General features: G+C 40.1%; 3 protein-coding genes across 3 annotated transcripts in view; all 3 read right to left on the bottom strand.

The window, feature by feature from the left end:
• Nucleotides 1-4,616, bottom strand: part of acot7 (acyl-CoA thioesterase 7) — a 67,022-nt gene extending 62,406 nt beyond the window's left edge. The window contains exons 1-2 of the mRNA XM_054780093.1: nucleotides 4,491-4,616; nucleotides 4,307-4,390 (exon numbers count right to left, since the gene is read on the bottom strand). Coding sequence (XP_054636068.1) covers nucleotides 4,307-4,356 — 50 coding nt within the window. The 5' untranslated portion in view covers nucleotides 4,357-4,390; nucleotides 4,491-4,616. The remainder of the gene's footprint in view (nucleotides 1-4,306; nucleotides 4,391-4,490) is intronic.
• A 1,287-nt stretch (nucleotides 4,617-5,903) lies between these two features.
• LOC129178920 (transcription factor HES-2-like) lies at nucleotides 5,904-6,850 on the bottom strand. Its single transcript, XM_054771616.1, has 4 exons — nucleotides 6,725-6,850; nucleotides 6,527-6,622; nucleotides 6,330-6,417; nucleotides 5,904-6,235 (listed from the first exon to the last, which is right to left on the bottom strand). The coding sequence occupies exons 1-4, from the start codon at nucleotides 6,815-6,817 to the stop codon at nucleotides 5,904-5,906; spliced, it is 609 nt and encodes a 202-aa protein (XP_054627591.1). The 5' UTR covers nucleotides 6,818-6,850.
• An 11,559-nt stretch (nucleotides 6,851-18,409) lies between these two features.
• On the bottom strand, nucleotides 18,410-19,216 carry hes2.1 (hes family bHLH transcription factor 2, tandem duplicate 1). The gene is made up of 3 exons (XM_054788823.1): nucleotides 19,098-19,216; nucleotides 18,825-19,008; nucleotides 18,410-18,744 (listed from the first exon to the last, which is right to left on the bottom strand). The coding sequence occupies exons 1-3, from the start codon at nucleotides 19,185-19,187 to the stop codon at nucleotides 18,410-18,412; spliced, it is 609 nt and encodes a 202-aa protein (XP_054644798.1). The 5' UTR covers nucleotides 19,188-19,216.
• Nucleotides 19,217-19,488: the final 272 nt, after the last annotated feature.

Genomic DNA, 19,488 nt, shown 5'->3' with positions numbered 1-19,488 from the left:
TTCGACGAAAATATTGCCACGGATATGTCTCATTTCTCGTACACTGTCTCGGTTATGGTACAGCCAAACAGTGCTCCAAGCAAACTAGTGGACTGCCTAAACAAAACATCCATGCATTGTTGACTCTGCCTCTGTGAAGAATGGATTGTGGTTCTTTTAGAATTGTGACACTATAGTCAGATTCCGGCCAGAGAATCCTTTAATCATCTTTATTATGTTTATGTGGGTGGTTTATTTGTTCAGAGAACACAGACAGAGCAATGAACAACTGGCATCTGTCTCCTTCCTTCCTCCTTTGCGTAGAGTACAGGCATTCAAGTGCACTAGAGACACAAAAGACGGCCACGGCTGCATCGCATGCTAGCAAGCTAACTAGTTAACCTCCAATTTATCCAATTAATCAATAAATAATAAATCAATAAATAAAACTTTATATAATTAATTCAATGTGTAATTAATTAAATAAATAAATAAATAAATCTTTAAATTATTAAATCTGTAATTAAATAAATAAATAAATATTTAAATAAATGTGTCATTAAATAATGAAAATACCAGTTCATTTAATGTAAAATCATATATAATTATTTCACTATTTAATTAATTATTTCAATATTTATTTTATTATTTTTATATTATTTAATTAATTAATTCTTTAAATATTTTCTTAATTAGTTAAGTATTCATTTATTTACTTATTTTAATTCATTATTTATTTAAGCCATTATTTAATTAATTATTTACTTATATACATTTATACATGCAGACATGCACACATACACACCTACAGAGATACCTGTACAGGCATACATATACACACTCACAGTATGTAAGTACTTCCCACATAACTAACTGACTTATCCATGGTGTTTTATTACAGTGATGGCGATCTCGACAATAAGATTATAGTTTTTACAATTGTGTGCTTTGCAGTTATTGTCATTCTGCTCACTATGGTTAATATTTTCATTACTACTATTACCACGAACATGTTTGACTGTTTCAATTCAGCATTATCACTTTGGCTGTTGATATTATTTTGTCTTCTCATAGATGGCATTTATAGTCATCATAGAGGCCTACATTTTGCTGATGTAGTCCTGTTTGTTTCTGTTGTATTGTTATTGTCGTTGCAATTGTTGTTGTTCCTGTTGTTCTTGTCTCTCTCTGTATTGTCCCCGCAGTCCCCCCTGTTTTCTTTTCTCTTCTTTTCTATCCCCTCCTGCTCCTGTCCGGCCGCTCCAAATTTTGAATAAAAAGAAAGAGAATAAAAATTGTATTTAATTTTTTCACTACTTAATTAATTGTTAGGTTAATTGGCAACTCTAAATTGTCCGTAGGTATGAATGTTAGTGTGAATGGTTGTTTGTCTATATGTGCCCTGCGATTGGCTGGCGACCAGTCCAGGGTGTACCCCGCCTGTCGCCCGAAGTCAGCTGGGATAGGCTCCAGCATACCCCCGTGACCCTAATGAGGATGAAGCGGTATAGAAAATGGATGGATGGATGGACTACTTAATTATTTCATGGACTTGGTTTTTTGAAGATCACTGTTCCTTTTAACAAATACTTGCTTTCTCTTTTTTCAAATCTTTTCTGAATATTGATTGGCAAAGTTTTTTATCTGCTTTCAGCATAATTAGCAAAATACTATAATGTACTAATTCGTAAAATTTCAATAGCTCTAACTGAAGAAATAATGGATTTGTTGGCTCTCTGTATCGTTTTCTACTGATAATTCTTATTGCTCTTGTTTGCAAAATAAAAAATTTGACTGAGTAAATGTTTTGCAAGCATTTCCCCATACTTCAAGGCAATAGGTCAGATATGGAACAACCATGGTGTTGTATAAAATATACATTGCTTTGTTATCCAGTGAATCCTTTACTTTATGTAAATAATTCTATTATTTTTGATATTTTTATTTTTGTGTACTGTATATGTGATTTCCAACACAACTTCTCGTCCAGAATGACACCCAAAAACTTGGTTTCCCTTACTCTATTACCCATCTATATTAACTGAGGCACCAATGTCTATGCCTCTGTTTCTGAATATCATGAAGTTTTTTTTCTCAACATTGAACGTTAATTTGTTTACGCCAAACCACATTTTTTTAAGAATACAGAATACATTTGAGCAGTTTGGATACACAAACAAAATCATTAATATACAAAATAAATAATTTTGGCCCGATAACCGACCCCAGAGGTACTCCACACCAAATATTATGCAATTCAGGTTTTACCTTATATATCTGCACAAACTGCATTCTATTTTCTAAATAACTTGAAACCCATTCAAGTGAAATTTATACTAATTAGAGTTGCGGGGGTATGCTGGAGCCTATCCTAGCTGACGTCGGGCGAGATGCGGAGTACATCCTGGACTGGTTGCCAGCCAATCGCAGGGCACATATAGACAAACAACCATTCACACTCACATTCATACCTATGGACAATTTAGAGTTGAACCATTTTAATAATACTTGGTAATTGACTAAGAGAAATTACATGGTTCAACTGCTTTATAGTAAGGCTTGTGGGGGACAGTTACAACATATGTTAACATCCTAAATATCATATCCTCATCCACACCATTTTGTAGAAATCACTCAGAATCCTGTTTACACACACACACAAATATAATATTTTTTCCATTTTTGTTAGATGAGGCCTTGTTCTCCAAGTGTATTTGTTTCACTTGCGCCACGCCCTTTAAAAAAAGCTACACTAAAGACAAGCTCAGTCTGTTTGCCGTGTTCCACAAAAACCTGTTCACAAGCAATTATCACACCTGCTTTCTAGCAGTTGAATCATTGACACACCCAAAGCCACTCTTTATACAAAAGACAGGAAGAGACTGAAAATGTTTAATTTGCTATCATTATGAGCCTAGACTTGTCTTTAGATTGTTTTCAGGAGCACTTTTTATAAACAGCAACAAAGTGGGTAATTTTCAAGTGTAGTTTGATATAGTATTCTTTCTGGGAGACAAATGATACTACTGTATATACTTATCGTGGCGTCATTTACAGTGGAAGCTGCTTAAGTCAGTCCCGCTATGTCGACAACCCGCCTATGTCAACCAACTCACCAAGTCTGGTCCACCATGTTCTTATTACTAAACAGTGCTTGCTTACGTCAACGTCGACATACATGGTCGACCACTTTTACCAGCATTAAATTTGAGGGCCAAAGGGGTCATTTCGATTAAAAGTCAGTCCGCTTATGTCGACATGTGTAGTAGTAGTATGAACTTCCCTATTATCACAAAGCAGCGTGACACATTGTCTAGTTAGACAGCATTAAAACGTGCTCCCAGTGACTTCCTGTTCAGTGCAAAGTAAACTTCAAAATAAAAATATGCTCAGAGTCAGTACTAAACACAGCGAGGCTGCTGTTCAGTTTTAGGCTGCTGCAATCTGGAAAAGTCTTCGAGAAAATATGAGACAGGCCTCAACTTTGACAATGTTGAAATCCAGGCTGAAAACACTTCTATTTCACTGTGCATATGACAAGTCAAAGTATTTTACCTTCACTCTTTGCTTTTAATTGTTATTATTACTTCTGTGTTTTATGAAATGATTTTATGTAATGATTAATGGAATTATTGAATTTGTCTTCTAGTCTGTAGAGCACTTTAAATTGCCATGTGTCCGAATTGTGCTCAAAAATAAACTTTCCTTGCCTATTAGAAGATGAATACTCTCATTAACATGTACTACACATGGTAAAATAATGACGATTTAACTTTTTAAAACTTGTGTAAAACAGCAACTTCCTGTTTTAAACACTTAATACTGGACGTGCTTGTGTGAACGGTATGAAGATGTTTAGCTCCATCTGTCCGTGGACGCGAGTACAACACCATCCACCACGCAGCGGTCTGGGACATAAAGACGACTCAACGCAAAGACATTCACGTTACATCCTTTATATTTATACTTATCGATTTTTATTCTAAATAAAGGCACCACCATGGTGGTACTTGGGGCATATACTTTATTTGAATGCACGCGTCCTACTGATGTCATCACATACGACACGAGGAACTAAAACGAAAGCTTCATCACCGCGACACACTTCCCGTGTCGGTGTTAAACATACAGTAATCGTACATGACGACAAACAGAGAGATGGATGTACATGTGAATGTTGTCAGACAAATAAAGCAGATTAAACGCCTGCGTAAACCCGACCAGTGACGTATATGTGGCGACTGACGCCCCGGCTTCAGTGAGTTCCGCGTACATGTAATGAATAAAAAATAATGGAAAAAATACACCATAATAATAATAATAATACCTGCATAGCTGAAGGGATGATGCGACGTCTGGAGCTTTCATCGCGGACATGATGCTGATGAGGATGTCCTCTCGGTGTGGACTCCTGATGGAGGGAAAAGGGACATATGTGACCGGTGTGTCAACATCCGGGACACTTCAGAATTCATTCAGCGCATTTAAAAACGTAAAAACAGACGTCTTACAAGTGCAAATAAGCGCGATATGCTGGTAGAACAATGCCGAAGAAGAGGTAGGTGTTTGTCTTTAATAAATGTCAACGACAGCCATTTTGCTTCCATCGACTTTTGAACGAGGCAACACTGAGGCCTTGAATGCAACCTTCACCTTGCAAGTGATCCACTGGCCACGAGAGGGAGACAAAGACCGCGTATTGCACACTTGCCTGAAAAGCTTTCTTTTTTTATGAAACTTTATTTTAAAGAACTATTTAAACTACAATCCCCATAAAAATCACTATAAAAAACATTGCAGTTGAAAGTGTACTGCATCACACCTAGAGTTGTTTCTAATATGTTCCCCCCTCTACTTGGTAACCAACATATTATGAACAATTGTTTTGTTCAATTGTGTCGTTGTGGTTAGAGGGCACTGTAACTGACATGAGGGATCTAGAATGAGATTCAAAGAGTGTGAAGTAACCAGTGGCGGAACCAGAAATTTTTCATTGGGGTGGCCAAGGTGGGACCATTACTCACATAGGGGTGGCAATAAATTGATACCTGAGATGTCTAGATGGCCAGTGGGGTGGCCGGAGAGTGACTACAGTGACTGGCGACCCCGTAGCCCCGCCACTGGATGGAACAGCTTGAGTCAAATGAAAAAAAAATCAAACCTGCTCAGCTCAGTTCAGTTATGTTTAAAGGCAAAATGAGTGGCTGTTCATTTTCTATGTTGAGAGAATAAACAAAGTCTGGGAAGCAGACTCCCAACTTAACAAAATATGCTCCAGAAAATCAGTTTTTCTGGGAGTAGGGGATGTGCCGACTGTATGACGCTCTCTTAGGGGAGGCTCACTGCATGCGCCACGATTTGAAAACCACTCATCTAATCCTTTAGTTACGTGTTTTAACAATCAGATTTAGAAAGGAGCTGAGAATTCTCGAAGGACCAAACGCACAACATATACCACAACCTCGCAATTTTATTGTTGGTTTTATATAACATAAATACAGAATTTGCTGCAAATAGCAAAAAATAAACACATCCCAACAGAGATACTTGCAGTGACACACAATATGTCCACAAAGTCAATCTGCACAGATTCAGAAACACTGAAGTCCAATAGTGCAAATTCATTAATAGTGACCCCCAGGGTCTTACAGGGCTGTTTCAATAGCCCTTAATCATTCAGTCCTCAAAGAAGGCCAAACATTTGACGTAATACATACATGCGGATTTGGAAAAATATACGACTGTCTAGATTTGTCAACTTAATACAGGACAACCGACGCGTACGCAGAATGAAAGTATACAATACTTAGCTAATGCGATTTAACCAGTAAATCTTAACATTTGTACAAGTTAACATGTTGTCTACATAACAAGCATTAAAGTCACTTCACTGCAGACTTGCGTTGGAACCACTAGTGAAGAATCTACCAGGGTCTCCACATGGTGACGCGCTCGTGCTGTGGAGCTGGCTGAGCTCTGCTGGAGGGGAGCGCCGCGGTTGCGCTCTGCCGCGAGCGGTCCAGTTTGCAGCCTAGGCTGGACTTGAGGCTCAGCAGCCTCTGCTGGATGTGAGGTAAAGCCGCGGAGCTCTGGGCGCAACAGTTGAGGCACGACCGGCTCGCTGTGGCCGACATGGACCGCTTGATGAAGTCGGTCACCCGCTGGGAAGCTTCCTGGTCCAGGGTGGTTTTGGGGAGGAGCGCAGAGACCCGCTGGAGGCAGGCTTTGTAGCCTTCTTTGTAGCTGTCTGTGGAATCTGAAAAGATGATGAATAGTGTGTGTTAGTGTGCCGTTAAAATAAGTAGATATGTAAGAACATATTTAAGAACATATTAACAGGCAGTGCTTACTTTTGTTGTGGACAGGCGGTATGTCACTGAGGAACCTCACAGTCATTTCAAGGATGTCTGCTTTCTCCAGCTTGGAGTAACGGCTTTTCTGCAAAATGTAAAAAAAAGTAAAAGTGAGCCAAAGTCCTCCTTTGTTTTGTTTTTTTACACCTGAACATGGTTTCTCTATGAATCAGAAATTTACCAAAAAAACTTACATCTTTGCCAGTGAGAGGGAGAATCAGCTCTTTCAGGTGGTTCAGGCAGTCATTAATACGAGCGCGCCTTCTTTTTTCTACCAAAGGTTTCATCGTCTGAAAAGAGCAAACACAGTTTAGTATGTGGTTGGATATTAAACACAACATCTGAGGACATTTATATGAGAAGATGTAGAAAATGAATAGCTCACAACTCACCTTCCTAAGCTCAAGAGCCTCTTTCCTTTTGGCCACAGTGAGCCTTGGAGGAAAAGATGCAGGCAGAGTTTCACAAGTCATGTTTGGAGACATTTTCTTCGTCGTTCTGAGTACTCGAGATGTGTCCTCGATAGATGTCAGAGAAGATGTGACTCCAACGGCCGCAGGCTGCCGCTTATATCCACATCCATGGCGTCGGTACCCGTGCGTCACGGCTACGCCCCCAAGCCACCACCAAACGATTTGACTGGACACACACAATTCCACGACGACAACAGAAAAAAAGCATCGTGTGTATTGAAAAGGTAACCATCTGCCTTCTTAAATCCAAGCGTGCGTGTCTGGGTTATGACAGCAAAAAAGAAAGAAACATAATCCATACCCAGACGCTGTGCGTAAAAGTTTTTTGGTGCCACTGAATGCCCCTATAGACACTCCGCACATTTTTAAACATATTTATAGCTATTTCTAAAATGTTTGATATGTAGAAATGTATTATGTTGCTTTATATGCTGAGAAGAAGGTAGAGTGCACTGAAATAGTGGTGCGTAATTACGCACAAAGAAGCCCATCTGCGTATTTACGCAGTTAAATTAACAAGAAACAAAGACAATAAAAATAAACACATTTAGACGTTAAACAATTACACAAACCATACATTTGTGCATACATTGTGTTTTTAAATATATAACAAATAGCAAATGTTGCGTTACTGGCGATGGTGTTTCACTGTATAGCAGATGTTTGATCATACACCTATTTTTTTCACAAAGATGTATATTAAATGAATAAGCACATTAAGGTAAGAGGATGTAGTGCATATATGGTTGTACATATAGCTTGTTTGCAAGGAAAAGAGGTCCACATGAGATATGAGTCCTGCTCCAGTCCACGCCACAGCTAGTAAACCCAAGCCACGCTACTTCAAAATAACATCTGCTCGTACATTTTGACAATAGGTTTTTTTTGCATATTAGGTTTTATGCGGTTTCTAGAGCCGTAGGGGGTGGAGTCTCTTCATGTGTGTTTGCTGCATGCTGTTTGCGCTTTGCGCAAGATAGTGGGGGCTGAAATAGAAGGGTGGCCATGCATTTGCAGGCACAGAAAGACACCGTATCTTACAGAATACTTCAAAATAAATTATGGTTTATTTAAAGTATTTATATTACGGCACTTGAGTAGTGTCTTTCTAAGTCCGTCCTTATGCTTGTAACCAAAGATGTAGGCAAGCCATCAGATGCCACAGCACTCAGGGGAACCACGCGCGCAGCACGCGCCACAGTGACCAGATGGCACCCTGATTCGACCCCCCCCCCGTCCCTCCACCGACCTCCCACCCATCCTTCCATCCAGCCATCCCGACCCCGCCTGCAGCACCAACATCCATTCGTTTATCGCCCATAACACACACACACACACACATTGCTTTTGGTGACGCTTTTCTTAACATGCATGACACATGATCTCCAAGCACTTTTGGCGTGGCTACCCCATCTGCATGCTCGTATAATAATGTGAATGACTGACGTCCAACTGAAAAGTACCAAACAGTACCCTCCCCCTGGATGGGGCTCCTTGTTGCAATTGTCTTCTACAGCTTGACTCTTGGATATCTGAGCGTCCAAGCCACGACTGATTTATATTTATGCATATTGTATTCACTAGGATGGAGCAAACTGCACTCCAAACTATTAACTATAAATATTGGCAGTATACATATATATATATATATATATATATATATATATATATATATATATATATATATATATATATATATATTATATATAGTGGTGGTTGCCCCCTTCCTGATTTCTTTATTTTTCCGCATGTTTGTCATACCGTCAAACAAATTGGTTTGGTTTAATTTTATGCATTCAGTTTACAATGGAATACATCACATGAATCATTTCATAGTTCCACATGTCCAAAAGGAGTAGGAAGAAGCAAAGCTTATTTAATCCTAAACCCTATCCATTCCACATCTTGTGCAGTACATATTATTCACTTCCTGGGTTCCATGTACTATTTTTCCGGTGTAATGTTAAATAATACAAAATAAAAAGCAGCTAGCAAGAGAAAAATATGCTGATCAGTCAACGGCACTTCACACGGGACTTTTTTGTGAATAAGTGCCAATGCAAAGCTGGACTATCCGCCAAACTGTTGCTGAAGTCCAACGCCTTTCCAACGTTACGTGGTCATGTTGAAGAGTCAGAAGAGCAAGCTGTAAGTAACAATTTATCACTGTGCTGTTTATTTTGTGTAAGTAATCGTACAAATGGGGTTCAGCAGCTGTCCGGAAGTCCTCAGAAGCGCTTGGGAGTGGGCTCGGCAAGAGGCGGAGGAGTAAATCATACAGACCGTTTGGAAACACTGCAGGAAGAGGTGGAGAGTCTGGAAGATCTAGAAAGCTTCTTGTGCAGGGTATCGTGTGTAGCTACTAGTAGTCTAGAACTCAATACAAAGGTCCAAAAACTAGTATAATAGGTCCCTTTAAACAACTGTATTCTTTGAATAAAATTTTGATATCCAATCCAATCCACTTTATTTATATAGCACATTTTATAAACACTGTTTCCAAAGTGCTGCACAGACTAGCAAAACCATAAATAATAAGTAAATAAAGGAATGTAAATATAAATAATAAGTAAAAATTACGACAATAAAAACTAAAAGATCAAATAGAAACAAAGAAAACGTACTACAATAAAATATTTAAAACAAGAAATCGGAACAATAAAAGCCAAAAGTCTTTGAAGTAGGTAAAAAATAAATAAGTAAATTTAATTTAAAGAACTAAAATAAATAGAACCAATAAAAACTTAAAAAATAATAAAAGACACAGAGGACCACACGACTCACACCAAGTTAAAAGCCAGAGAATAAAAGTGGGTTTTAAGACGAGACTTAAAGCTTTCAATTGTGGGGGCTGTTTTTACATGAGGGGGGAGAGTGTTCCACAGCTTTGGGCCGACAACAGAAAAGGCCCGGTCTCCCCTGGTCTTAAGTCTGGTCTTAGGCACCACCAGTTGGAGCTGGCCTTCGGACCTCAAAGTGCGCGCTGGAGTGTAAATTTGGATGAGGTCCGAGATGTACTGAGGGGCCAGCCCATTCAAGGCCTTAAAAACAAACAATAAAATCTTAAAATCAATTCTAAAACGCACAGGCAACCAGTGCAGGGAAGCTAAAATTGGGGTAATATGCTCCCTCTTTTTGGTTGCTGTTAAAAGCCGTGCTGCAGAGTTCTGGACTAACTGTAAGCGAGAGAGCAATTATGGCTTATTCCAGAGTAAAGGGCATTACAGTAGTCCAGACATGACGAGATAAAAGCGTGCATGGCTTGTTCGAAATGTTGCAATGATAAAAATGATTTGACTTTGGATAAAAGCCGAAGATGATAAAAACAAGATTTTACAACGGCATTGATTTGTTTATTAAGTTTAAAATCACTATCAATGATGACGCCAAGGCTGGTGGCTGTGGGACTGACATGGTTTTTCATGGGACCCAAGTCCAAGTGGGGGTCATTATTATTAAGGATGATAACTTCTGTCTTCCCCTGATAAATTAAACACATCAAAAATCATGACACTTACTGTGGCAAATGGGTGAGCTGGAGCGAGTACTGTCAGCCTCGGAACCAGTCAGACTCTAAATAATGCTTGAGAAGGAATTCATTTAAGGGTAACAGTTGCTAATAGCAGGTTTTAAAGTGAGGCAAATGGCGCTAACATGATCAGCAGTGTTACATACCTGCAGTATTAACAGCAGAGCACGTGCTAAATTTGCCGCTGTTGCTAGGTTCACTCCATAGTGCTCTTTGTTGTGGCTATTTGCAGACTTGGGCCTTCCTTAAGTCGGGCAGAGCAACCAGGCGGTCTCATCTTTTTCCTATCAGCCATCCCTTCTTATTCCCCAAAGCGGCGGCAGGAGGGTGCTGGATTTTTCCCTTCATGGACGCCATTCCACAACCTCCTTGTCTTCTTAGACATTTTGTTGGCATATAGTTATCTTTATATTGTTATCAACTCATATTTACTTGCTAAACTCGCCGTCCTGCTAGTCCTGTAGCCCGCCTGACTCTCAGGCTGTTTTCAGTCCACTTTTTTGCCAATTGTGCATTTAGTCACGGTACTCCTTTTTTATGCGCGGTAGCCTTTTGTTCCTGTTTTTATTGCCCTGTGAGACTCATTAAAAGAGGCTAACCTTACCTGAGCTTGCCTTGTGCTGCATCCTGGGATCCGTCCTCGTCGCCCCGAACCTAAGCCTGACACCCTACTTATACTTCTTTTTGGATATTTTTGCAAAGGGTATACCTGATGTTCTTTAATGTAATTTTATGAAGCATGTTCAAAATAAACTACCATTACCAATTAAGCAGAAGATGCTACTACTGGAGAAAGGAGCATAGATTTATTAATGACTTATTAAACTGATATCAAGCGTTATTCAGGTAACGTTGCAGCGCTGTTATTGATTTAAAGACGTTTTCTATGATAGATATGGACCTAATAGGTGAATCTGTTAAGCTATATGATTCTTCTTTTACTCAATGTCTGTGAAGGTTTACCACCCCCATCATCATCATCATTAGGATGCAGCACAGACAAGCTCTTTGAGAGGCACACTTGCTGCACGCGCCCCTCACGGTCCCGCTGGGATGGAGAGATTAATGGAAGGGGAAGGGGGGGCAGGGGGAGGAATTGATGGAGGGGTCCCACCTCGCCTCCCATTGCTTGGCCGTCGGTTAGAGTCCCCTTTTGTCTTTTCAAGTAAATTGGGCGTCTGTAACCCATCTGTGCAGGCCGGATAACAGGGAGCCTTTGTCTGTCAAGGGCCCAACATTTCACAGGAATTAAGAGTCACATGCATGGTGCAGGTTTTGGGATGGAAGCGGAGGGAAAGGAGAGGGGGCAAGAGTCCAGAGAACGCGGGGGAACAAAAAAAATTATAAACGAAACGCAGCCTGACTTTTGTCACAGTGTTTTGAGGTGAGCCGGTGGGTTTGTGATACACATGAACAAAATTGTAGTCAGTAACACAATGAGAAAGGAATGAATAGAAAGCAAAAGAGTTGCTGAATAACTGAAAAAAACTAGATCAGTGTGTCACAATCATAACAATTCCAAGTAAACAGCTAAAGAGACTCCAGCCTCGTTACAAGCAATGTTCCCTGTAATTTTTCAAATGTCTGAGCATACATACAAACACATCTGTGAGCGGCAAAACCTGAGAATTCGAGCTGTCCAACTTCCATTTTGTGGTATAAGTGGTATTGTGGTATGAGTGGGTTCAAAAGAATGGCCATGCCGTATTTCACAATGTAGCTTTCTTTATTGTCAACCTCAAAACAAAAAAGCCGTAGACCTATCTCATCCAATTAATGATATGAATCTTGTAGGAAACCCAGAGTAGGAAACCCAGAGTTTCATTTCTTTTTCCGTTTTTTAAATTTTTTTACCATTGTGTTGATTATGTATACTTTAATTTCTTTTCTGTTTTGCAACAGCCTGTTGTGGCGCTATTTCATCATGAAAATGTACCTGAAATTGATGCCGTATTTGTTGTACAGTGTTCCTTCACTCTATCGTGGTTCACCTTTTGCGGATTTGCTGTTTTGCTGAATTCTGAATGCATTTATGTGCCCATCTTGTGCCCATCAGCAACACTCAGAAAATCCCGGTGTAAAACTTCCTGCATCAGGTAAATCCGGCCATCGAAATAAAAGCACGCTAGTAGTACATGCACGGCCAAGCTACACATGACATTCAGTCCACACTTGCTACTTTATCTTTGCAGCACGTTTTTCAGAGTAGCCCTTTCTCATTTGAAAAAGAAAAAAATCTCAATTACTGAAATGAGTCATAATAAACCCAGATTCACCTCTTCCCGTCCACCTTAAAAGAACCGCTTTGGCTTGGTGTGTAGCTGTGGTATTGCCCGTTCGTTTCGCCATAACACGAGTTAGCAAGCAGCCTGCAGGTCTCTTAACTTCACTGCCACATCAGCTATACGCTAACCTGGAAAACAGCGGCATATACTACGTAAAGTGCTGTTAATGAATTGATTGGCTGCGTAAGTAAAAATAAATCTTATCATTGGCTGGACAGTGTTCGTCATTGTGTCATATGTTGTTACTGCTTGTTGTTGCCTGTCACTCATGGAGTTGCAATGCAAAATGGTACAGAATAAATTGTTATGTGTTTATTTTATTTCCAGTACAAACTGGACTTTATTTTGTGCACTGGATACATTTGCAGTGCGCTGAGACCGCTGGAGCAGTGCGCAATTGCGCAGGCGCGCAGTTTAGAGGGAACCTTGGTTACAAGTGATCTGAAGTGTCACTGAAGATCATTGAGCCTTCTCAACATATAAAAAAATAGATTAGATGCAAAAGTATTTGGTCAAGTTTTATGTGTTTTGCCTTTATCATCAACTAGGGTTAGGGTTGTTTTCACAGGTTTGAACAACAAATGCATGAATTAACTTTAAATGCCTTTCTCTCAGCCTTTTCTTCCACTCCTTATCTGTCAAGTGCCAACAGGGCAGACAGGTGATTCACAATAAAGTGTAGTGAAACGTTGTAATGATATTTGATAGATATTTTATTTCATATTAATTGTGGTCAATATGTAAATAATAGGCTATACATGTATCTATATAGCACAGGGGTGCTCACACTTTGTCAGCCTGTGGGATACTTTGTCCCAAAGATCTACCTCTCACTATAAACATAGAGAATATATAGATATATGTATTTGTTTTATTTATAAATATGAGTATTTATGTACATTGTACATGTACAGTACATCAGGGGTGCACAATCAAAATGATCTACGCTCCTCATCAAAAACTTAAGACGAGTTGAAAAATTGATAGAATTTGCATTTTGCATATTTGCATCTTAATGAGGTTTTAAGTAGAGCTACAATATGCAAAAACAAGAAGGAGGAGTGAGACAAGCACTTTGAAAAAGTAATTTATTGAAAACAACAATGAATTGAAATAATTTATCAGCTGATCAAAAGTTCAGCGTGCCATTGCTGCTGAGGTTGGGTGCAGTAAGACAGTCATTCTAAATGTTTTGAAAGATCCTGAGCATTATGGAACAAATAAGTCAAGTGGTAGACCCCAAAAAAATCACATCTGCACTGAGTCAGAGGATCCGATTGGCTGTCCATCAAGACACAGGGGGGTCTTCGACCCAAATTAAGGCCCTTACTGGTGCCGACTGCAGTGCAATAACCATCAGACGGCATCTGCGGGAAAAGGGTTTTAAAAGCAAAAAACTAATTCAAAGACCTCGTCTCTTTCAACGCCACAAAACTGCCCGTTTAGACTTTGCCAGGGAGCATCAAACATGGGACATTGAAAGGTGGAAAAAAGTTTTATTGTCTGATGAGAAAAAATGTAACCTTGACGGTCCAGATGGCTTCCAACGTTACTGGCATGACAAGGAGATCCCACCTGAGATGTTTTCTACCCGGCACAGTGGAGGGGGTCCATCATGATCTGGGGTGCTTTTTCATTCAATAGAACACTGCAGCTTCAGGCGGTGCAGGGTCGTCAAACTGCGGGTGCTTACCTCATGACTGAGGGCCCTCGTCTGTGTGGTAACAGCTGGGTTTTTCAACAGGACAACGCTGCAGTTCACAATGCTCGCTTGACCAAGGACTTCTTCAGTGAGAATAACATCACTCTTTTGGACCATCCTGCATGTTCCCCTCATTTAAATCCCATAGAGAACATTTGGGGATGGATGGCAAGGGAAGTTTATGAAAATGGCCATCAGTTCCAGACAGTTGATGCCCTTCGTGGAACCATCTTCACCACTTGGAGCAATGTTCCCACTAGCCTCCTGGAAGCACTCATCGACGTGTTAAAAAGCACATTTTCCAATTCATGGGGATATAGTAGTTTAACACACAAACTTGGAGAAAACACATTTCTATAGTAGGGTTCATGACGTGAAGCACAGCCATTAAAACAATTCACTTTTTTTTCTATATAAGTAGCCATTACAAGTGAACGGATAACTTTTGTTATAGATACAGGGATCTTACCGATGAGTTAATTTATCCGTAATCTGAATAATAAAGATGAAAGTTGCATTATCCGTGTGTGGCTGCCGACATCTGTTTTCCACTTTTTTTATGTGCTGGCACCAGAGCGAATCAGGAGGGGGCTTAATGTCAGCTGACTGATGCCTTAGGACATCTACGAAGAGACGGTTATGATGTAGGTGACACACCACCAACACTACCTTTACAATCACCATAATGGGCATCCCTGATATACTGTAGCATTATGTCCATTTATACACTGTATTACTTAATACTGTTTTAACGTAAAAAAAAAAAAAAAAATTCCAAGGTGTGGCAGCTTTTATCGAGCCATGACGCCCCGCCACAATGCATTACATGTAGTGGAAACCCTGCATATCAGAATTACATGTCCAAAAGGACTAGGAAGAAGCAGTGCTTATTCAATCCCCCTCTTTGTGTCACATCAAATTGCTAATACATTTCACATCAATTGCTGATATGTTTGTTCATTTCCCATTCAATATGTTCCCTTTGCCATTCCTGAATAACACGAGAAAATTCTAAAGCAATATAACAACATGTAGCACTGACTTGAAAAAAAAACAAGTTTCCGGCATGTCATCAGGCTGATTTAAATCCAGTTTCTAGAACTTTGAGGTGTGGTTGAAGGGCAAACCACACAGGGCTCGACTTCTGTTGATGTGTGAAGGTTTTTCCTCTTCAAGGAAGGAATTCTGTCATCATTTATTGTACTTTAACTGTCGTAATTTGAGTCACTCCGAAAGAAGCTCAAGACTTTTTGAAGGCATTGGCATGAACTACTCTTCAGTGACCAAGTCAATTTGGGATGACACACAAAGGAGAATGCTGATTGGACCCCCTAGGGCAAGAACCTTAGCAGGGGTAGAGTCTAACTTGACTGCAGAACAGAAGACTAAACACATGACTGCAAACTATTGAAATTGATTACTGATATATTATTGGGATTAGACACTTGGCTACATGACCTAATATTACACGGTAGGCTTATTGGCAACAAGCTCCTACACACAATCCCAATTCCACCCCTTCCCCTTTGTCTTACGCCTACCCCTTAAAACCAATGGCCAAGGGGAAGAAGCCACTATGCAATGGGACACCACTTGATTTTCATTACGACATCACCCTTCACCACTTTCTGGCTGTGATGTAGGCAGATGAGACAACTGAATTTTAATAATAAATTGTTTCCCACCATAAAGTAAGGTGCATGTATTTCTACATTATTTCATTGTTATATAGCCTACATCAGAACACTTTTTTTTTTTAATAAAAGGAACACATTTTTACAAACTATGACACTTATTCCCCAAAAAATCTCATAAATAATAGCTTACAACAAGCATTGTAACAACATTTATACAAATAGAAAATGTATCAAATGTATATACACTCAACAAAAATATAAACACAACTTTTTTGTTTTGGCTCCCATTTTTTATGAGATGAACTCAAAGATCTAAAATGTTTTCCACATAGACAATATCACCACTTCTCTCAAATATTGTTCACAAATCAGTCTAAATCTGTGATAGTGAGCACTTTTCCTTTGCTGAGATAATCCATCGCACCTCACAGGTGTGCCATATCAAGATGCTTAGACACCAACATTAGTGCAGAGGTGTGCCTTAGACTGCCCACAATAAAAGGCCACTCTGAAATGTGCAGTTTTGTTTTATTAGGGGGGTGAGGGGATCTCGGGACTCAGAAAAAACAGTCAGTATCTGGTGTGACCACCATATGTGGAAACAAGTTTACCAAGTAACTTTAGATACGAGCTGAGCTGAGGAAAACCTAAAAAAAGAACCCCGTCCGGATCAACGTAATGAACACCCCTGGTTTACAGTCAGCAATTCCCCTCAAAGGGATAGTTTGTATTTTTTGACATGACCTTTTATGAGATACCCATCAGCAGTGTAGTACATCAACAGTGACTTATCCCCCACTTTGTCCTGTGAGTCCAGTTCTGGTTAGATTTCCGTGATGAGGAAATTAGTTCCGCTTAATTGCTGGGGTCACTTAAGTAAAGAGTTTGGCTTCTCAAAACAATATTGCGTTCTAAAGAGTAATACATTTGCATCATAAAAATGCCTTCTTGAAAAAACAAATGAAGAAATGATGAAGATCTTATGCCGCATAATGGCCGTGGAAGAAGATGCGAGTGTCTTCATCACACAGAAGAATGGACAGGCGACGGCCGACCCCTGATCTACTGAATATAAGTCATACAGAGCCCTAAAAACGTGCACATCCAGACTGATAAAAAGCTTTTGTCCAAGACATACAACAGAACCAAACTCTACTTTCACACGGCTTACCATGTTTTTCATGCATGCAACTTCAAAGTTATTTCATTGTGCACGTTTAATGTTTTTATGGTTAAGTATGTTTCTTCAAAAAGCTGTTTCACTGTTTTTATTTAGTGAGGCAGTTTCTTGAAGGGTAAATGGGAATGAAATAAGTAATTCTAAAATAAGTACAGATTGAATCAACAACAACTCGTAGAAATTAGAAATCAGACAGTCTCTATCACTTATTTATGGTTCATGGTTCATGGTTTTAATTCATCTTGAACATGCATACAAGTCAAACAGTTGCACATCACACAATACAGTTCACAGTTTTGCATGTCCAAAAAGGAGTAGGAAGAAGCAAAGCTTATTTAATCCTACCCCTCATCAGCTTCACATCAATTGCAATACATTCACTCACCTCTTTTTCTTCCAGGTATGCTTTGTAAGGCTACATGACAATATAGTGTGATCATAACATAATTTATGTTACATTATCTTGTTATCCGCTGATGGCTGCGTTTTTCATGTTATATGCAAGTCTACAGTACGTGCTGAATTAGAAAGACATACACTTTTCTAATATAAAAGCAGTATATTAAATATAAGAATCTTCATTTTAAAAATTGTATTGGATTGGATAACATATCCTAACAACCACTTTTGCAAACAAATATGACAAGAATGTCAACCTGGAGTGGGTTTTGTGGGGGCTGTGTATTCCCAATACACAATACTGCCACTCTAACTTCTTCCCACCAATTTGGCGGCAAGCAAGCAGAGAGGCGCCTCAAGCAGCAACAATGGAGCAGCTGCTCTCAGCATCAATGGGCTTAGGTTGACCTGTGGCTTTATCGTTTTGCCGCCTTTTTTAACCCCCACTTCCCTGTCATTTAAGAAGATAATCATTAAAAATAAAAAAAAATAAAGTGTAAACAACACATGTGAGTTTTTCTTGCATATTTATTGGCTTTTTTCTTCATGACACAACCTACATTTGTTGTCATCTTATTTAATGAACACATAGTGTTTACTGACTTTTCTTTTGCACAGACCAAAATTCTTTTAAGTCCATTGTGCAAACCTCAAACTCGGTAACCCTTGGGGTTTTACAAAAGTGTTGCCTACAACCCGTGCCTTTGAAACCCCAAAGTGGATTGCAATATTCGTTTGTAAGAAAGAAAACGTTCATGTATAGCTTTGGGATCTGTGCTCGATTACATGCAAAATGCTGGATTACATTAATTATACAGCAAGTCATCATAAAATAAATAAAGGTGTAAAGTGTCCATGTCTTGTCATGTCATCTACCAGGGCCTCCACATGGCAGCGCTGGCAGCAGGTAGGAGCTGATGCATTGCCCGACTGGGGGCCACCGGCTGAGACTGAATAGAGTGGCTCTCTGGTCTCATGGAGCTGACGCCAGACTTGAGGCTCAGGAGCCTTTGCTGGATGTGTGGAAAGGCTCTGGAGGTCTGCGCGCAGCATTTGAGACACGCCGGGGTGACAGTGGCAGACATGGAGCGATGCACAAATTCGCTGATGCGCTGAGACACGTCCTGGTCCAAACTGGCCTGAGGGAGCAGAGCCGAAACCCGCTGGAGGCAAGCTTTGTAGCCTTCCCTGTAACTTTCTGCAGGGTCTGGATAGAAAACAACTGAATTAGATATAAGTGCGTGTGGAATGCATACTTGGAGATTTGATGATGATGATGATGATCACCTTTAGGGGAAGAGTCTGGAAGGTCTCTGAGGAAGCGGACAGTCATTTCCAGGATGTCTGCTTTCTCCAATTTGGAGTAGCGGGAGGTGTCTTTGCCAACAAGAGGCAGGATGAGACTCTTTAAATGGCTCAGACTGTCATTAATGCGAGCACGTCTTCTCTTCTCCAACAGAGGTTTGAGAGTCTGGAAGAAAATGATGGAGAAACATGTTATTCATTTGCACTTAAAGACATACAGAACCAAAACGTCTAAGAAGTTTTCATTGTCCTTACCTTTCTAAGCTCATGAGCCTGTTTCCTCTGGGCCACAGTGGACCTCACAGTGAGGTGCTGGCTGGCCTCGGAAGTGATGCTGGGACTCATTTTTGCTTTTTTTGGACTGGTGCTTGTGAGGAAATTTGGAAGTGAAGTGGGCTGCGGAGCTGTGCAGCCGGTGTATTTATGTGGGCCAGGGTGCGTCACAGGGGCGGGGACACAAGGCTTCAGCAGGAGGAGGGTGGCGGGGAGGCAAGGTGGGGGCATGTATGTCCTTTGGGAAATGAATTAAGGAGAGGCGCTCCTGTCTGGACCATCTGCTCCTGTCGGGTCCTGCAGTCAAGCGCTGGTATGCAGAGGTCGACCATAGAGGTGTGCATGTATGGTATGTTCTCTGTATTGACGTGTG

This window comes from Dunckerocampus dactyliophorus, chromosome 1 (genome assembly GCF_027744805.1).
Source record: "Dunckerocampus dactyliophorus isolate RoL2022-P2 chromosome 1, RoL_Ddac_1.1, whole genome shotgun sequence".
In the NCBI taxonomy this organism is placed as follows: domain Eukaryota; kingdom Metazoa; phylum Chordata; class Actinopteri; order Syngnathiformes; family Syngnathidae; genus Dunckerocampus; species Dunckerocampus dactyliophorus.
The sequence above is the reverse complement of the archived record's forward strand: the minus strand, read 5'-3'. Positions and strand labels throughout refer to the sequence as shown.

What these genes read in the sequence shown, in the direction of transcription:
- hes2.1 (XM_054788823.1), bottom strand. Translation starts at nt 19,187, where the DNA reads ATGAGTCCCAGCATCACTTCCGAGGCCAGCCAGCACCTCACTGTGAGG. An exon ending in AGGCTCATGAGCTTAGAAAG is followed by an intron (nt 19,009 to 19,097) that starts GTAAGGACAATG and finishes ATTTTCTTCCAG; the next exon opens with ACTCTCAAACCTCTGTTGGA. An exon ending in TCCAGACTCTTCCCCTAAAG is followed by an intron (nt 18,745 to 18,824) that starts GTGATCATCATC and finishes TTTTCTATCCAG; the next exon opens with ACCCTGCAGAAAGTTACAGG.
- LOC129178920 (XM_054771616.1), bottom strand. Translation starts at nt 6,817, where the DNA reads ATGTCTCCAAACATGACTTGTGAAACTCTGCCTGCATCTTTTCCTCCA. An exon ending in TCCCTCTCACTGGCAAAGAT is followed by an intron (nt 6,418 to 6,526) that starts GTAAGTTTTTTT and finishes TACATTTTGCAG; the next exon opens with AAAAGCCGTTACTCCAAGCT. An exon ending in ACCGCCTGTCCACAACAAAA is followed by an intron (nt 6,236 to 6,329) that starts GTAAGCACTGCC and finishes TCATCTTTTCAG; the next exon opens with ATTCCACAGACAGCTACAAA.